This window comes from Rhinopithecus roxellana, chromosome 2 (assembly GCF_007565055.1).
Source record: "Rhinopithecus roxellana isolate Shanxi Qingling chromosome 2, ASM756505v1, whole genome shotgun sequence".
Taxonomy (NCBI): Eukaryota; Metazoa; Chordata; class Mammalia; order Primates; family Cercopithecidae; genus Rhinopithecus; species Rhinopithecus roxellana.
The window spans coordinates 167,784,351-167,802,885 of NC_044550.1; the positions used below are offsets into that span (position 1 = coordinate 167,784,351).

The following is an 18,535-nucleotide window of genomic DNA, read 5'->3' on the forward strand; positions in this document are numbered from 1 at the left end:
CAGAGCTGTTTTCACGCTCCACTTCTTACCTTCTTGAGGGCTAGAAATCCAGCTCTTCCCTGATTAACTAGGGGATTCTGGGCAAGACCCTTTGCTGCCTTTTGCCAATGTTAAAATGAGATGCTAATGTTCCACCACCTCTTGGTGCAATTATTAAGAGTGTCATGGATAAAATGAGAATCAAAAAGTTCTGTCCACTGCAAACTGCTGCACACTTAAAATGCTGTCACTTGCCAGACAGAGTCACTGGAGGCATGCTGTGTAGTAGCCACATTCCCCACGTCTTAGGCACAGGACAGTGTCACATCCTAGCAGCTCTAGATGACATCTGTTCCCACACACAGGTAGCATATTCCATTTGGCTTCTGTCACACCAGTGTCCAGATGAGCTGCACACAGACACTGCTGGACATGAGCTGGCAGGGGCTTGGCAGACCTATCAGCTTCCTTTTGAAACCCACCTAGAGATGATAAGCTAAGCAGCTGGAAACTCGAGGGCAGGTAACTAAAAGGAGGTGCTATCAGTAGTTAAGGTGTTACTCTTTTCGCTTTTCAGTCATTATCTTACTTTTTTTCACATTACCATAGCACTAGCAATTCAAACAATTAAAAAGCATCATAGTGGCATTTATAAAAGACCTATTTAGTCTAGACGACTATTTTACTGTTGTTGAAAAGACATCTATTATTAGTAAAATTCTTCCAAGGCAAAATGTATTCTCTAATTATGCTACTGCAAATTTAAAGCATATGAAAGGCACACTAAGAATGAGGAACTCAAATGGGAAAGTGTATATAAGATACACATTTATAATTTTTAAAACTCAGTATAAAAATTAGGGCAAGGGCATTGAGGATGAGTTTCTCAATGAAACAGTCTTATGAAAACCAGTTAAAAATAAATGATTAGGCAGAGAATAGCATTACCATTTGTATTTCTTCTGGGGATAACTCATCTTCACCTTTGCCATCTCCCCAGGTTCCCAATTCAGGTTGTGTTTCAGCCAAAATCTTTTCTGTTAAAAAAAAAATTGAAAATAGAAGACCAAATATTCATTTTAGAATAGGCTGGCTTAGGATGTAATCATAACACAAACATGAGATGGAACAGAATCTTACAGTTTTGTCCATATATTTCATGATCTCTGGGCTAATATTCAGGAACTGCAGACATGATTCTTTCACAACATTTAGGCTGTAAATTGTCTTTGTGCAGGCACATGCATGTGTGTGTGTGGTGGGGAGGGGACCTACGCACGGTTTCAATATTGCACCAATGTCAGCAATGGCTGCAAATTAAATGGACATTCTTCAGAATGAGTCTTAAAGTATGTTTTACTTCAAGACACATAGTACACACCTCTCTACTTGTAAAGACTGTAAGACATATTTTTAATGTAAAAAATACATATGCATATACATGTATATATACACACACACACATATATATATATATACAGGAAGTGATATACCGTTCCCCAATCCTATTCCTCTCCCAGAAGTTACTGCTTTGATGTAGCGTCATAGATTTTATCTAAACATATTCACATACAAAGATAGGAGTCCCTGCCTACCTATGAAATCCAAGTAATACACAGTTTTGTGTGTATGGTTGCTTGCTTTTCACACAGATATCAATGGTAACATACTGTTCTAAAACTTGCTTTGTATGCTTTATTGATACATCTTGGTGATCGTCCAAGTAGATCTACCTTGTTCTTTTAAGTTGTTGCATGATATTCCATCGTGAGGATACACTAGTCTTCAGCCATAACTACACTGACAGACCTCAGTGGTTTCAGACTGTTCACTGGTGTAATGGTACTGTGTCCCAGTCTGTGCTTTGTGCACATGCTGGAGTGACTCTCTAGGACAGACACCTGGGCATGGAACTGCTGAATGGGAGCGTAGGGACATTTTAATCTGGAGAACTTTTTCATTATGATCAACAAAACATGATGCATCCTCCATGAAGCATGTCAATACCACAGGCCCCTAGAAAGGACTGCTGCTGCCCAGGATGACAGTAAGAGGCCTATGCAGTTCATCAATGGGGTGGGGTTGGGAGCAGAGGGGAGAGGGATGGCAGGGATGGATCCTTGGGGGAGACCTTAATGAAATCACTTTGTGTCTGTGTGTCTCAGTGGTGTCTCTGGGCTTATCAGTGAGCTTCCAAGTACTCAAAGGCAAATACTGCTTCTTTTTCCTTTTTTCCTCAATCTCAGTAAATTTCCTGTAGTCGACCTCAGCCCTATGAGATGGCGACAAGTCCAGATCTTTGAACAGGGGAAGAGAACTTAATGATAGCAACAGTGTAGAGAAAGCTGACTAGGCAGGCCATGCCTGAAAGTTATGGTTATTTATTAGAAATATATCTTTACAAAAAAAGTCTCCATGTCATCCACAACCTAGTGCATGCAGGCTTTTAGAAAAATGGCTGTTTTTACCAGAAGTGTCATTATAGAAAAACATGTTTGTAAAAGGTTGGCTAAAAGTATCTTTAGAAATGATCTGGTATTTTCCTGAGATGACATTCTTTGGGTAGGAACATTTGTACTTTCATCTACCCCCCACCCCCACCTTACGAACTGTCTCCTACTTGTCCTCATTATGGTATCCATTTCAAGCTTTTACTGTTGTTGATTTCTTTTTTAAGGATAAAAACACCAAAATTAGAAACAGAAACCCTGTTCATATCTGAACCAAGCATAAATTAACTCTGAGCTAGAATGGGAAAGTTCTCTTAGCAGAACTCACACTCTACAGCATGCTCATTTGTGGTCATCAGAAGCCTTCTTGACAGGCTGCCCTAAGGATCAGCTTGAAGCCCAGCATCCACCAAGCCAGTCCTCTGCGCAGGCCACCCGTGCACCCTGGTGCCACAGAGGCAAGTCCAGACTCCCTAGTCTGGCATTCAAGGCCCCACCCACCCTTCCAAGCTTACTCCCACCTCTCCTCCCACTGATGGGCTTCACTGATCCCCAGGGGTCTTCTTTACTGACTACATTCCACCCAAGCTCCAGGCTTTCTGGCCTCTGAGCATTTGCTCATGCTGCTGCCTCTGTCTAGAACTTTCTAAGCTTTCATTTTTTTTTTTTTTCAGGTCCAGACTCACTTCTTTTTTTTTGTTTTGAGATGGAATTCTGCTCTTGTTGCCCAGGCTGGAGTGCAATGGCACGATCTTGGCTCACTGCAACTTCCGCCTCTTGGGTTCAAGTGATTCTCCTGCCTCAGCCTCCCGAGTAGCTGGGATTACAGGCATGTGCCATCACACCCAGCTAATTTTGTATTTTCAGTAGAGATGGGGTTTCTCCATGTTGGTCAGGCTGGTCTTGAATTCCGACCTCAGGTAATCCACCCACCTTGGCCTCCCAAAGTGCTGGGATTACACGCGTGAACCACCACGCCTGGCCCAGACTCACTTCTTAGTGCCGCCTCCTCTTGAAGTCTCCCTGGCCCTCTGCCCTCTCTTGAGGTACTACTTACTTTCTCCCAGGGGCTAGAGTATTATCTTTCCCATCAACTGTGAGCTCCTTGAGGGCAGGAATCACATCCCTGAAACTTTCTGAGCTCCATTGTGACACCCAAAGGAAATACTCATTGGAGCTGTCCAGATTTTGGTTTTCAGATTAGAGATGCTCAACCAGTAAGTATAATGCAAATATGCAAAAATTTGAAAAAACTCCAAATCCAAAACACTTCTGGTCCCAAGCATCTAAGAGATACTCAACCTGTAATTTTTTTGACATGTCCAGGACTGTGCCTAGCATCTGGAAGACGAGTTAATAAGAACTGCCATGAGACTATGGAGAAGGATGCCACAGGGGACTCCCAGGTCTCTCCTGGCTCCAACATGCCATCACCCTGTGATTCACGCAAAGAATCCTGTTCCACTCTGTCTCTCGGATACAGCAAACTATGCAGGCATCCGTATGTGTGGGTGCCAGCCAGACACACAGATCGCAGACATCCATGACCACATTGTATATGTGCCCCCACATTTTCGGACTTCATGGAGACCCTGTATTTCTTCTGCATCTCCTGTGCATCAGGAACTGTTCTAAGCCATGGGCCGTCTAGTATCTGTGGTGACAGGCAGCACATCAATACAGATTTGCATTTTGTCCTGTTGGTTTGACTGGCTGTGAAAGGCTGCTGAGGTTGCACACTCTACCTGGGCGCAGGCCTGTAAGCTCAGAGCTGACATGCAGGGCACGGCTGCCAGGGAGGCAATGCTGCCTCTCCTGAGGCTGGCACACAGGGCTCCTGAGGCAGACAGATCCCGGCCTCACCCCTCTATAGCAGGCCCTTTCTCCTGCACCCCGCCAGTTCCCAGGTGACTGGGTAAAAGCACCTCCTGCCTCCGTGGCAGTCACGAAGATCAACTGTGACAGACACAAAGGCTGCCACCTCCTGCTTCCTTTGCTTTATGCAAATACAAACACCAAAACATGTCTGAGACTGTGCTACTTCGTTCCTGTGGTATACTCTTGCCAACATGTCACAAGGAAGAAATGCAAGGCAAGATATTCATCTCAATTCGTACCTGGATGTTCTTCAGTGGCAGGGTTTTCTTCAGAGTCTTTTGAAGGGCTCTGTGAAACTTTCTCAGAAGATGTGGATTCTCTTGTCTTTGTATTTGGTTCTGGTTCCAGCTTAGATCTAAAAATACATAATTAGCAGTCAGGTATTTTATTTCCATAACAGGATTCCTTTTTGACAACAGGAGTCACATGTGACCCTGCAATTTTGTCCTGTGTCCCTGTACTGGGGAGTAGTCACTGCCTCTGGGCCCAGTGGCTATCTGGATACACCTCCACTGGGGTACTTAACACTGCCATTGTTGCCTGCAGGGTAGAGATTGTGCACGCCCTCTGCATTTGCAGCCATGGCACAGTGACCAGCATGCAGGGGCAGGCTACAGTCGGTATGTGCTGAATATGCTCCATAGACTGACACCGCACTCAACAAACCCAGGAAGCTGGATTGATGCTCACCCAGTAGTAGACGCTAATGCAAAAAGATTGCTGAATATGTTATTAATTATAATATATAATACATATTATACATATATTCATATGTATATATACCCCCACACATATATACCCCAACATATGTATACCCACATATATACACACACCACACACATATATATACCACCACACACATACCCACACATGTATACACACAATATACCACATATATATACCCCCACACACATATATACCCCCTACATACATATCCTCTATATACTTACATGCATGTATATCCCCCACATATACATACATACCACATACACATATTCATATATAATCACCCACATACACACACATATATACACACACCATGTATACACACCCACATACATATACTATATATACCCCCCACTCACATACATACCCCCTACACACACATACACACTATATGTACACATATGCATATATACCCCCCACATATACCCTTCCACACATACACCTACACACACATATGCATATGCACACATACAGACTGATATATACTCCCACATGTACACACACATATACCCCCACATACACATACACATACAAACACATGCATATATACCCCCTACCCATATATATACACACACACACCCCCCCAACATATAAACTTATACACACACATAAATACCTATACCCACACATGTACATGTTCTAAGTCACATCTTAATATAAGTGAACTCTGAAAGCACAAGTCCTTAAATACCCACTCGAAGGCACAGACTTGCTTCAGGACTGAATCCTCGGCACTTGGCATTCCCCTGCTTCTTCCCCACAGGCTCTTCCCAGGGCATCATCTTCCTTCCCACCTACAGGGCTTGGCTCAGTTTCACCTACTCAGAGAGGCCACCTCTGACTCTTCTATCAGGGAAAGGCCGCCTCCCACTCCTCTGCATCTGTTTTCTCCATAGCAGTTATCACAGTCTATAATCCCCCTGTTTATCTATCTGTTGGTTGTCAGCCTTGCTCCTAGATCCCAGATTCTGGATTAGTGCCTGGTATTCAGTTTCATAAATATATGTTGAATGAATGAATGCATTATAAATACAAGTAAATGATTAATAAGAGAAAAAATTCTGGTTATAAAACAACGGGCTTTGTAATAGCTTTGCTAGAATCTACATAAACACTATAAAATTATAGTCAGTGCTAAAAAGATCTAGGATAAATTCCATATTGTTACGCAGAGAGACTATAATTAAAGGAACAATGTAAATGCATATTAGGGTGATATTACTAATGCCAACTAACATTTGTTAATGGCTTATATAGCGGACATTTTTTCTAAGCAATATATATGGATAAATTTATTTAATTTCGAATATCCCCATTAGGTAGGTACTAGTATTAACAACCTTTTAACAAAGGAGGAAACTGAGGCGTAGAGAAGTTAGGAAACTTGCCCAGGTTACAGTAAGCAAATGGCTGGGCTGGGACATGACCTCAGGAAACCTAGCTCTGAAGCCCATGCTTACAACAACTGCTCCACGTGGGGTATATTCTACCCATCCCGGGCTGTGGGAAAGGACTTCTGTGGTCAAATCAGTCTGAGAAAGTTGAGTCAAAGCTAGACAGGTATTTCACTATGTAAGTTTTCAGAGCCTTTAATATGCTCAAATACATTCTGAATTTCCAAAAAGGACGGTTTTTGCAAATAACCTGATTGCAGAGACTCTCTTCATAGAGTTTTTTGAGAGTAGTTTTCAAAAAAGATGATTTAGGAAATGCTCCTCTACAAAATTTAACAGAAAAATTTTTCAAAAGTAACTGTGTTATCAATCTGTTCAATTGTTCAGGTTACTACAGCTAAGTCATAAAACTTAGTGCCTTGAAACAGTGAGATTTATTACTGATCAGTGTTTCTAGGGTCAGGAATTTGGGAACACCTTGGCTGGGGGGTTCTGGCTCTGCATGTCTCAGGAGGGTGCAGTTAGAAGGCAACTAGGGCTGCAGTCATCTGAAGGGTTGACCAGGGCTGGAGGGTTCACTTCCAAGGAGGTCACACACATGGCTAGCAAGTTGGTGCTTGATGGGAGCCTCATTTCTTCTTCATGGAGCTGCATGAGTGTGTTACTGGTGCATGGCAGCTGGCTGCCTGCAGGGCTGGCAGTCTCAAAGACTTTGGTGGAAGCTTCAATGCCTTTCATGACCTTGCCTTAGAAGTCAGAAATCATGATCCTAGCCATATTCTACTGCCCAACACATTTGCGATGGTCCACTAGGGTTCAAGGGGAAGAAACTGAGACCCCAATTTGCTTTCTCAACGGAGCAGTAATAACATCACTTTTTAAGAAGAGCATGTGGTATGGGATATATTTGGGGGCAGTTTTCTTTGGAAAATACAATCTGCTGTTCTAAGTATCAAAATATGCACAAAGATAAAGTTATAAGGATATTCACCACAGCACTGCTTATAACAACAATAACAAAATGACTTATATGTTCATCATAATGTACCTCATTTACAGTTGGAAGATACAATGAAAGAGAAGATTCTACTTGCAATAGCCAAAACAAAACAAAAGATAGAAAACTAACAATATCAACAAAAACTTTAGAATAAACTTAAGCCCAAAGCCCATATGTAAAAAACCAAAAAAGATTTCTGAAAGACACAAAGGAAAGAAAGGACACATCATTCTTGATAGAAAAAGAAATATAAAGATGTTAGTTCTCCCTAAGTTAATTTATAAGTGTAATGTGATCTCAATTAAAAAAAAGATCACCAGGTCCCACCCTAAAGCTGGACAAATCAACTATGAAATTCATCTGGAAATAAGCAAGAATGGTCAGAAAAAGTGTAAACAAATATTGAACTCTAGGTAACGATATGTATACGAAAGTATTTAAGGGGAAGGGCACTGTTAGAAGTTTACTCTGAAATCTATTTTAAAAAGAGGCTAAATGAATATAGAATGATAGGCAGGTAAAAGAAGCATGTATAGTAAAATGTAAATGCTCAAATCTAGGGTACAGGTATAGGGGTGTTCACTGCAAAATTCAATTCTGCCATATGTTTGAAAAGATTTATAATGAAAATATCATGGAGATTAGGAAGGGGAGGGAATAATAGCCAAGAAAACCCTAAAAAACCAAGTATGGTATTAGGGCATGAAAAGATTGACAGACCAATGAATAGGATATAAAATTCAAAACCGGACTCAATTGCATATGTGTATTTAATATATGATATGGTTTAATAAGTTGCACTGGGATAACTGGTAGTTATATGAAAGAAAAAATGTTTTCCCTTTCCCTACACTGTACACCAAGGTAAATTCCAAATGCATCAGAGATATACACATAAAAAAATGAACCACACATGTGAAAAAAAAAAAGGGTGAACCAGGTGTGGTGGCTCACCCCTGTAATGTCAGCACTTTGGGAGGCCGAGGAGGGTGGATCACTTGAGGTCTGAGGCCACCCTGGCCAATATGGTGAAAGCCTGTCTCTACTAAAAATACAAAAATTAGCCAGGCGTGGTGGCACACACCTGTAGTCCCAGCTACTCAGCAGGCTGAGGTGGGAGAATTGCTTATACCTGGGAGGTGGAGGTTTGCAATGAGCCGAGATCACCCACTGCACTCCAGCCTGGGCGACAGAGGGAGAGTCCATCTCAAAACAAAACAAAACAAAACAAAGCACCATGAGTGGTGGGGGATGTTGATGGTGGCGAAGGCTATTAGTGTACTGGCGGGTGGGGGGACAGTGAAGGGGGTATATGGGAACTCTTGGTACTTTTTGCTCAATTTTGCTATGAACTTAAAAACTGCTCTTAAAATAACAAGTATATTAAAAAACAAACAAACAAACCCACCATAGGTAAAGTAAAAAGAGAAAAAGACCAACAGCTGTATAGTAAACTAGGCAAGAAAGTTCACACAAATGTAAATGGCTTTTAAACACATGAAAAATGCTCAATCCTCCTCATAAGATGATGCATATCAACAACTACACTGTGTCATTATTTCTTGCCTACTGGGACTGGTGAAAACACCCAAATGTGAAGACATACTGGGTGGGTCAGGCTGTGAAGTAGGGCACTTCTGTATATTGATGGTGAGCGTGCCAAACAGTATGACTCCTATGGAGGGGACCTTGGTAATATCCTGCAAATTAACATGTATTTAATCTCTAATCCAGCAATCCCACTTACAGGACTCTATCCCAAAGATATAATGATAATATGAAAAGGTTATTGATTATAGCAACTTTGTAATTCAATTTTAATATAGCGAAGGCCTAGGAAAAATCCACATGCCCATCAACATGGAACTGGTGGAAGACACTCTGCAGTACTATGGAGCTGTAAAACAGAATGTATACCTTTATATAGTGCTCTAGAGCAATCAAATAAGATGGGAAAAAGCATGTACAGAAGGGATCTTCCTTAATCTGATAAACATGTACAAAATCTACAGTGAGCATCATGCTTTATGATAAAAGCGTAAGTGTTTTCCCTAGGATGAGGAACAAGGTAAGGACCTGGTAGATGTGAACAACAGAGGAAGAGAAAACAATTACAAAATCATTTTATGAGGCCAGTATTACCCAGATTCAGAAACCTATGAAGATATTACAAGAAAATTAGATACATATATTCATGAACATAAAAGCATCCTTAATACAAGCAAACTGATTTTAGCAATATATAAAGACAATAATGTATCATGACCAAATGGGGTTTAACCCAGGAATACAAAGTTGGCTTAACATTTGAAAATCGATCAATGTAATACATCCCCTTAACAAAAAAAGAAAAAAGCCTACATGATCATTGCATTAGATGTAGAAAAAGCATTTGAAAAAGTCAAGATACCCTGATAATAAAAACTTTCAGCCAACTAGGAAAATAAGGTATGCAATAAAGGGATGATTCAGCATGTATGTGGTGTTCAAATTCTGCACATTCCAAGGAAAAAACTGGCCCTTGCTTGGCTCCTGGGAGATAACCTCTAAGCTCCTAGAATATCTTGTCTGATGACAGTATCTTTGCATAGCTGGGGACATTCCAGATAGTTTATGCTAACAGTGTGATTTATGACTGGGGGCCTGGGCCACTGTATCAGTGCACAGCAGACACACTTGATGGCAATTGAAGAAATGAGGGCTGCCATGTGGAGGTTGCTTGGTGGGAGGACGGCTAAGTGAAGGTGCTATATAAACTACATTCTTTTTACAAGCAGTAGTGGTTCTCCTGTGCAGCCCACTGCCACTGGACTGCTCTATAAATAAGTTCCCCCAAACAAACTCCGTTCTGTTTGTTGGCTTGGGGTCTCTTCTTCAGCCTCTCTGAACCAAGTGCCATCCCCACTGAAGTTAACAGGGGTCTGACATGACAATCAGTTTGACCTCTGCAGGGGCTGGCAACTGAGTTAACTATGGCCTGCTATGCTAGCACTTCACATCTACATCACTGACCCCCAGTGAAAACCCTGAACACCAAGGCTCAGGTGAGCTTCCCTGACTGACAATACATGGTGACACAGGTATTGGGAGTCACATATTGGGAGAATTAAGTGCATCTACACTATTCCACTGGGAGAGGGCAGCTAGAAGCTTGTACCTGGTCTCTCCTAACTTTGTCCTACGCTTCCTTTAGCTTTGGTGATTTTAATCTGTATTCTTTCACTATAATATACTGTAACTGTGAGTATAATAACGTTTCTGAGTTCTGTGAATTCTTGTAGGAAATCCCTCAATAAGAAAGGAAATTTCCTTACCCTGATAAAGAACAGCTACATAATACCTACTTCTGTGATATACACATAAAAAAATGAACCACAAATGTGAAAAAAAAAAAAAAAAAAAAAAACACCAAACAAACATGGGTGCACTGGGTATAATCATGCCTGTAATCCCATAACAGCTACATAATACCTACTTCTGTGATATACACATAAAAAAATGAACCACAAATGTGGAAAAAAAAGAAAAAAAAAAAAACACCAAACATACATGGGTGCACTGGGTGTAATCATGCCTGTAATCCCAACACTTCATATTTAATGATGAAGCATTATCATTTAATTATGAATATTATTAAATATTCATATTTAATGATGAAGCATTAAATCCTTGTCCCTTAATCAAGAGCAAGGAAAAGATGTCCATCCTGAACACTTCTATTCAATATGGTACCAGAGGTCCAGGCCCTAGCCAGTGCAATAAAACAAGAAAGGAACAAGAAATAAAAGGCATAAAGATTAAAAAGCAAAACTACTGTTATTCACATATGGTATGATTATGTATGTAGAAAATTGATAGAATTTACAAAAAAAGGCCGAGTGCGGTGGCTCACGCCTGTAATCCCAGCACTTTAGGAGGCTGAGGCAGGTGGATCACCTGAGGTGAGGTCAGGAGATCAAGAACAACCTGGCCAACGAGGTAAAATCTCGTCTCTACTAAAATACAAAAATTATCTGGGCATGGTGGCGGGTGCCTGTAATCCCAGCTACTCAGGAGGCTGAGGCAGGAGAATTGCTTGAACCCAGGAGGCAGAGGTTGCAGTGAGCCAAGATGGAGCCACTGCACTCCAGCCTGGGCAACAAGAACGAAACTCTGTCTCAACAACAACAACAACAACAACAACAACAACAACAACAACAGGAATTTACAAAAAAAAGCTACTAGAACTACATGTGAATTACTCACAGTTGTAGACAGATCAATATACAAAAATTAATTGTATTTCTATATCCTAGCAATGAGAAACTGGAAAATAACATTAACAAAATGGTATCATTTACAATAGAATAAAAAAATCCAGGAATAAATCTAACAAAAGATGAGCAAGATGTCTACACTGAAAATAACAAAATATTGCTGAGAAAAAGAAATTTAAAAATAAAGTCAAAGACAGAAATAAATGCAAAGATATACTATGTTTGTGGATAGATGTTAAGATGCCCATTCTTCCCAGACTGATCTATAGTTTCAACATAATCCCTATAAACATCCTGGCAGATTTTCTGAAGAAATTGAAAAGGTGATTCTAAAGTTGATATGAAAATACACAAAAATCTAAAATAGCAAAAAAAGTACTGAAAAATTAGAAATCTGAAGGATTTACAACTAGCTGATTCCAAGACTTATGATAAAACCACAGTAATCAAGACAGTGTGGCAGTAGAATAAGGACAATCAGACCAATGATACTGAATAGAGTCCAGAAGCAGACATATACATGTTTTGGTCAACTGACTTTTGATGATGATGCCAGGTCAATTCAGTGAGAAAAAGAAAGTGTTTAAACAAACATCGATAAAATAAATAGATATTTATATACAATAAAATAAACCTCAACCCCAGATATTTATATAGAATAAAATAAACCTCAACCCCATCTCATTCTATCAAAAAGTTGGTCTGAGACAGATGATAGACCTAAATAAACATACCACCCAGAATCATAAAGCTTCTAGAAGAAAACATAAAAGAATGTCTTTGTGACCTTGGGGTAGACAAACTAAAAATTAATAAAAATCAACTTCCTCAAAATTAAACATTTCTGCTCACCAAAAGACACCATTAAGAAAATAAATAAACCATAGAATAGGAACAAATATTTGCAGCATGTATCTAAGGACGTGTATGTATGCAGAATATACGAAGAACTCCTATACAAATCAACAGCCAAACAATCCTCCAATACAGAAATGAGTAAAAAACGTCAACAGATACTTCACAGGAAGAAAATGAATGGCCAATCAACACATGAAAAGGTGACTAACAATATTAGTCAGTGAGGAAATGCAAACTAAACCCACAATGAAATACCACTCCACATCCAGTAGAATGGCTAGAAAAAACGGCCAACGCCAGTCCTGCCATGTGGAGGAAGTGTAACTTTCACACGCTGCTGGACAGTGTGTCAAATGGTGCTATCACTTTGGAAAACTTAAGACAGTTTCTTACTAAGTCTCTACTATGACAACCCACTTATAGGTTGTTTACCCAAAAGAAATGAAAAGATAGGTCCACACAAAGGCCTATAAAAGAATATTTACAGCAGCCTTCTCCATTATAGCCAAAAAAATGGGAACACTTAAATGTCCACCAACAGGATGGATAAGCCAGTGGAGGTACTTTGATGCAATGCAACACCGTTCAGCAATGAAGAAGAACACAGCAAGGGTAAGTCTCAAAAAAATGTGGTAAGCAAAGGAAACAAAGCCAGTTAAAAACATAACTTAAAAGAGAAACTTATTTAAAGATAAAGTGAGGATTTGCTCCATGTTTGACACTAGGTATATACATATGCTTATTAAATTTAGCATCTGTGACTTAATATTTTACCTCAAATACTCGTTTGTGGGATGCAGGAATTGAGCAACCTGACACATGAGCAAATTTTTAAACTAGCTTGACAAGATACTCATCTGCCAGAATTTTCAGATTTTTTTCCAGTTACTAAACGACAAATAACAATTTTTCTTAGCCTGTTTTCCCACCTATAAAATGGGGCTCTGACTATCTTTCTTGCTAGAGTTACTGGTTTATACGTAAGTGCTTACTCAGCACAGTCTACATCACATAATAAGAGCTCAAAAATTAACTATTACTACAACGATTACACTATTGCTGCTGCTGCTATTATTACTGTGAAATAACAAAAGGCAGAATGGTTTAATAAGACAATTTTTTTGTGAAGTCTTAAAGCAATATACATTTTTTTCCTCTGACAAGATGCAGACCAATGGAGGAACAGAAGAAAATTGCTGAAACAACCCATAAATAATGCAAATAATTCAGAGAAAAGAGTACACTGGTACAATCTGCACAAGGGACTCGGCAGGGTCTTCAGTGCTGGCCCAACTAGCTACTGATCTTCTGGCTGTCACTATGGAGGGGGAAGGAGCCTTGACAGAGCAGCAGGGGAGTGGTCTGGGGTGGTGACCAAAGGCTACCCGAGTGGTGGGGGGCTTTCTCCTTGGTCACATTGCACAGTAGACTGACCTGATGCCCTCCAAGGCTGTCCTGGCTGTCAGATTACTCCAGCAATTCCACAAATCCCATGACAGTCTAGAGATGAGTCCTTAAACCACTGGTTGACTGGCTGCCTTGAAAAAGACACATTTACAATGGGATTTGGAGAAAACAAAGGGCTTAAATTCTAGAATGCCACTATTTTTAATGTGGTCTTGGATGGGTTTTATTTTATCCTTTTTTTTTTTTTTTTTTTTTGACAGAGTCTCACTCCATCACCCAGGCTGGAGTGCAGTGGCACGTTCTCAACTCACCACAACCTCTACCTTCCAGGCTCAAACGATTGTTGTGCCTCAGCCTCCCAAGTAGCTGGAATTACAGGTGTGCACCACTATACCCAGATAATTTTTGTATTTTTAGTGGAGACGGTGTTTCACCATGTTGACCAGGCTGGTCTCAAACTCCTGATCTTACGTGATCCACCTGCCTTGGCCTCCCAAAGTACTGGGATTATAGGCATGAGCCACCACACCCAGCCAATTTTATTCTCTTTGTCTAAGTTTTCTTCATCTGCAAAATGGAGAAAATACCACCTTTCTCAAAGAGTTATTTCGAAGATTAAATGAGATCACTCATGAGAAAGTGCCTGGCATGAAGCCTGGCACACAGTAGGTGCTCCTCTGGTTTACCACCTAACCTCTAGGCCTTGGTTTTCTTAACTGTAAAATGGCTTTCAGTATCTTTCATTCCAACCCAACACCCCAGGGTTCATTCTGGCTTTATCCCTTTCATTCTTCTGAGTGAGAAACCTGGCTTCCAATATCCTTCCAACAATATCTACTACTAAAGTTGTTGCAAATGCTAAAAAAGTAGTAGACCACACTAAAAAAGTAGTAGACCAAAAAAAAGTACTTTATGAAAAATATTATTACATTACTTCCATTTCTCCCTTGGACCCCATTTTTTTTTTTTTTTTAAGATAAGGTCGCACTCTGTTGCCCAGGCTAGAGTGTAGTGTTGTGATCATAGCTCACTGCAGTCTTGAACTCTTGGGCTTAGGTGATCCTCCCACCTCTGCCTCCTGAGAAGCTGGGACTATAGGTGCATGTCACCACATGCACCTAATTTTTAAATTTTTTTAAAGCTAATTTTTAAATTTTTTGTAGAGACGGGGTCTCACTCTGTTGCCCAGGTTGATCTTAAACTCCTGGCCTCAAGCAATCCTCCCACCTTGGCCTCCCAAAGTGCTGGGATTATAGGTGTGAGCCACTGTGTGCAGCCCCCCACTCTATTTTGACCGGTTATCTCAATAATATCCTTTATAACAAGAGCATCACACATTGGTCCTAACTAGTACTTCTCTTCAGTCTCCTTTGTTTGGAACAGCTCTTCGGTCTCCTTGAGTTTCACGACCTCAGCACACAACCATGTGTCACTTATTCTGTAAGGATCTCTGAATTTGAGTTTGGATTCAAGTCTTGCTTCTTTGGCAGAAATCACAAAAGTGATGCTTTCTTCTCGCTGCATCCTATTAGGTTGTGTGTTTTACTTTGCCCACTTGATGAAGGTGGTGACTGCCAGGTTTCCCCACTGTCAAGTTATTCTCTTGCTGTCAAGTTATTCTCTTCCGCTTTGTAATTAGTAAGTACTAGGGGAGGAGTGCTTTGACACTATGTATCAATTTCAATCTTTCAATTTATTCATTTACTTACTCCTATTTAGATGGATTCATAATGTCCTATCTCATTGAACGGGTTATAAGGTGCTACTGTCATTTATTTTTATGCTTAAGTTATCTCTAATTTGGCCAGTAGACGCCGCTTCAAATTGATGGCTGTGTCCTTTAGACACATCCTAACATTCTGAGCCCTTCCTTGTTCCAGGTTTATTTTATATGTTCCCTGCTCCAGTTTAAGAATCAGCCATTTCTCTAAGAGGCCTGGCTCCCTGAAGGTGAAATTGGTATTTAGAAGACAAGATCTGAGTGCTAACTATGCTTATTGCTATTACAGTGTCACTGTTTCCAGGCCTTCTCAGTGGCCAGAGCAAGAAAATACACGCATGCATTTTCATACACGTGTATAAATGTGTATATATACACACATTTACAACCACAGGTACTTCTGTATTGATCTTTGGAAATTGAAAACTGTGAATTCATGCCAGTATCTTTCATTTCCACCCAAGACCACAGACAGGGCTTTTCCCCTTTCACTTCTCCTATAGTGAGAAACCTAGCTTTCAATATCCTCCTTTATTTAGAGACAGTGTCTCACTCTGTTGCTCAGGTTGGAGTGCAGTGGCTCAATATCAGCTCACTGCCACCTGCGCCTCCTGAGTCAAGTGATTCTGGTGCCTCAGTCTCCCAAGTGGCTGGGACTACAGGTCATGCTAATTTTTCTTTTAGTAGAGATGGGGTTTTACCATATTGCCCAGTCTGGTCCCGAACCCTGGCCTCAAGCAATCCAACTGCCTCGGCCTCCCAAAATGCTGGGATTACAGGCGTGAGCCACCACACCCAGCCACCTCCTTTATTTATTATTTCATCTATTCTCCTAAATGTAACCAACCACCTCTAATACCCCCCTCCATTCCTCTCCAGCACTGATCAGTCCCTCTCCTGACTTAGGCTATAACTGCCCATGCTAAGCCACCTTCTCCTCCCTGCTTGCGTCAGGCACCCTGCCCTGGAAAACTGCTGCTCCCCACCACTGCAGACGCCCACCTTACCGTTGCCTCACTGCATGGCTTCAGGACTGACTTCTTCAAGAAGTCAAAAGGCTTCACTGACTTTTAAATAAAGGACTCCTTTAATGTCTGTCATCCTTTGTGTCAGAGGATGCTAATGTACGAGTTTCCAATTTAAAATGAATCAAAGACTTCAGTGCAGCAGACTCAAAGTTGAGTGCCTTTCTTTTTTTAAGTGATAAAAACATATTCTAATTATATACAATGTCTACTAAAGTCCTCAGGGAAATTACACATTAACTAGTTGAAGCCAATTTGGGGGAAAGAAAGGAATTTTTAAAAAGCCATCAGAAAGATCGGTTTATGCCCCACAATTTATTTAAACTGATTTCTCTAACTGAAGGCTGAACATTTCAGAACTGCAATCAAACAGTGTCTACCTGGCCAGCATCTGTTTCCAGGTCCCTTATTTGAAAACCCTCAGGTTTCTATTTAAAATTTAAAAAGAACACAAAGAGAGAGAAGAAAGGAAGAGAGACAGATTTTTCAGTTTTGAGACAAGAAAATACGTGGGAGGTTTTTGCAAACCTTAAATACAGCCTGCTACAGTCATTAGACAAAAGTAATTGTTTCAGATTTCAGTGTGGCTCTTATACAGCTGTACCTTGTTTCAGTATGCCTTGCTTTATTACACTCTGCAGATACTGCATTTTTCATTTGTTTTTACAAATGGAGGGTTTGTGGCAACACTGCATGGAGCAAATCTATTGACGCCATGTTTCCAACAACATGTACTCACTTTGTGTCTCTGTGTCACATTTTGGTAATTCTCAAAGTACTTCAAACTTTTTCATTATTATTATATTTCTATGATCTGTGATCAGTAATCTCTGATGTGACTTTTGTAACTGTTTTTGGAGTGCCCAAAGCCCGTTCACATAAGATGGCATACTTCTTAAGTGTTGTATGTGCTCTGAGTGCTTCCTGGCCCAGTTTTTCCCAACTCTCTCCCTCTCCTTGGGCCTTCCTATTCCTGGAGACATAATCCAGGCCAATGGATAAGCCAGCAACGGCCTCTAAGTGTTCAAGTGAAAGAAGAGTTGCATGTCACTCACTTGAAGTCAAAAGCTAGAAATTATGAATCTTAGGAAGAAGATGGGTCAAAAGCCGAGATAGGCTAAAAGTTAGACCTCTTGTGCCAGTCAGTCAGTCAAGCTGTGAATGCAAAGGAAAAGTTACTAAAGGAAATTAAAGCGCTACTCCAGTGAATATCCAAATGATAAGAAAGCAAAACAGCCTTATTGCTGATGGGAGAAAGTGTGAGTGGTCTGGAGAGATCAAATCAGTCACAACATTCCCTTAAGCCAAAGTCTAATTCAGCGCAAGGCCCTAACTAACTCTCTTTGATTCTGTGAAGGCTAAGAAAGGTGAGGAAGCTGCATAAGAAAAGTTGGAAGCTAGCAGAGGTTGGTTCGTGACATTTAAAAAAAGTCAATTCCATAATGTAAAAGTGCAAGGTAAAATAGCAAGTGCTGACACAGAAGCCGCAATAAGTTATCCAGAAGATCTAACTAAGATAATTGATCAAAGTGGCTATACTAAACAACAGATTTTAAATTTACATAAAACAGCCTTCTCTTGGAGGTAGATCCCATTTAGGCCTTCCATAGCTACAGAGGAGAAGTCAATGGCTGGCTTCAATGCTTCAAAGAATAGGCTGACTTGCTTGTTAAGGGTTAATGCAGCAGATGATTTTAAGCTGAAGCCAATGCTCATTTACCATTCCAAAAATCTTGGGCATGGTGGCACATGCCTGTAGTGCCAGCTACTGGAGAGGCTAAGGTGGGTGGACTGCTTGAGCCCAGGAGTTCAAGGCTGCAGTAAGCCATGACTGCCACTGCA

General features: G+C 40.6%; 1 protein-coding gene across 3 annotated transcripts in view; it reads right to left on the bottom strand.

Annotated features, from left to right (window-relative positions):
- STX18 (syntaxin 18) overlaps positions 1-18,535 on the bottom strand; it is a 122,074-nt gene that overhangs the window by 14,359 nt on the left and 89,180 nt on the right. For all 3 annotated transcript variants that reach the window (XM_010357578.2, XM_030923990.1, XM_030923988.1), the window contains 2 exons: positions 4,547-4,662; positions 928-1,016 (listed from right to left, as the gene is read on the bottom strand). In XM_010357578.2, the coding sequence (XP_010355880.1) occupies positions 928-1,016; positions 4,547-4,662 (205 nt within the window). The remainder of the gene's footprint in view (positions 1-927; positions 1,017-4,546; positions 4,663-18,535) is intronic.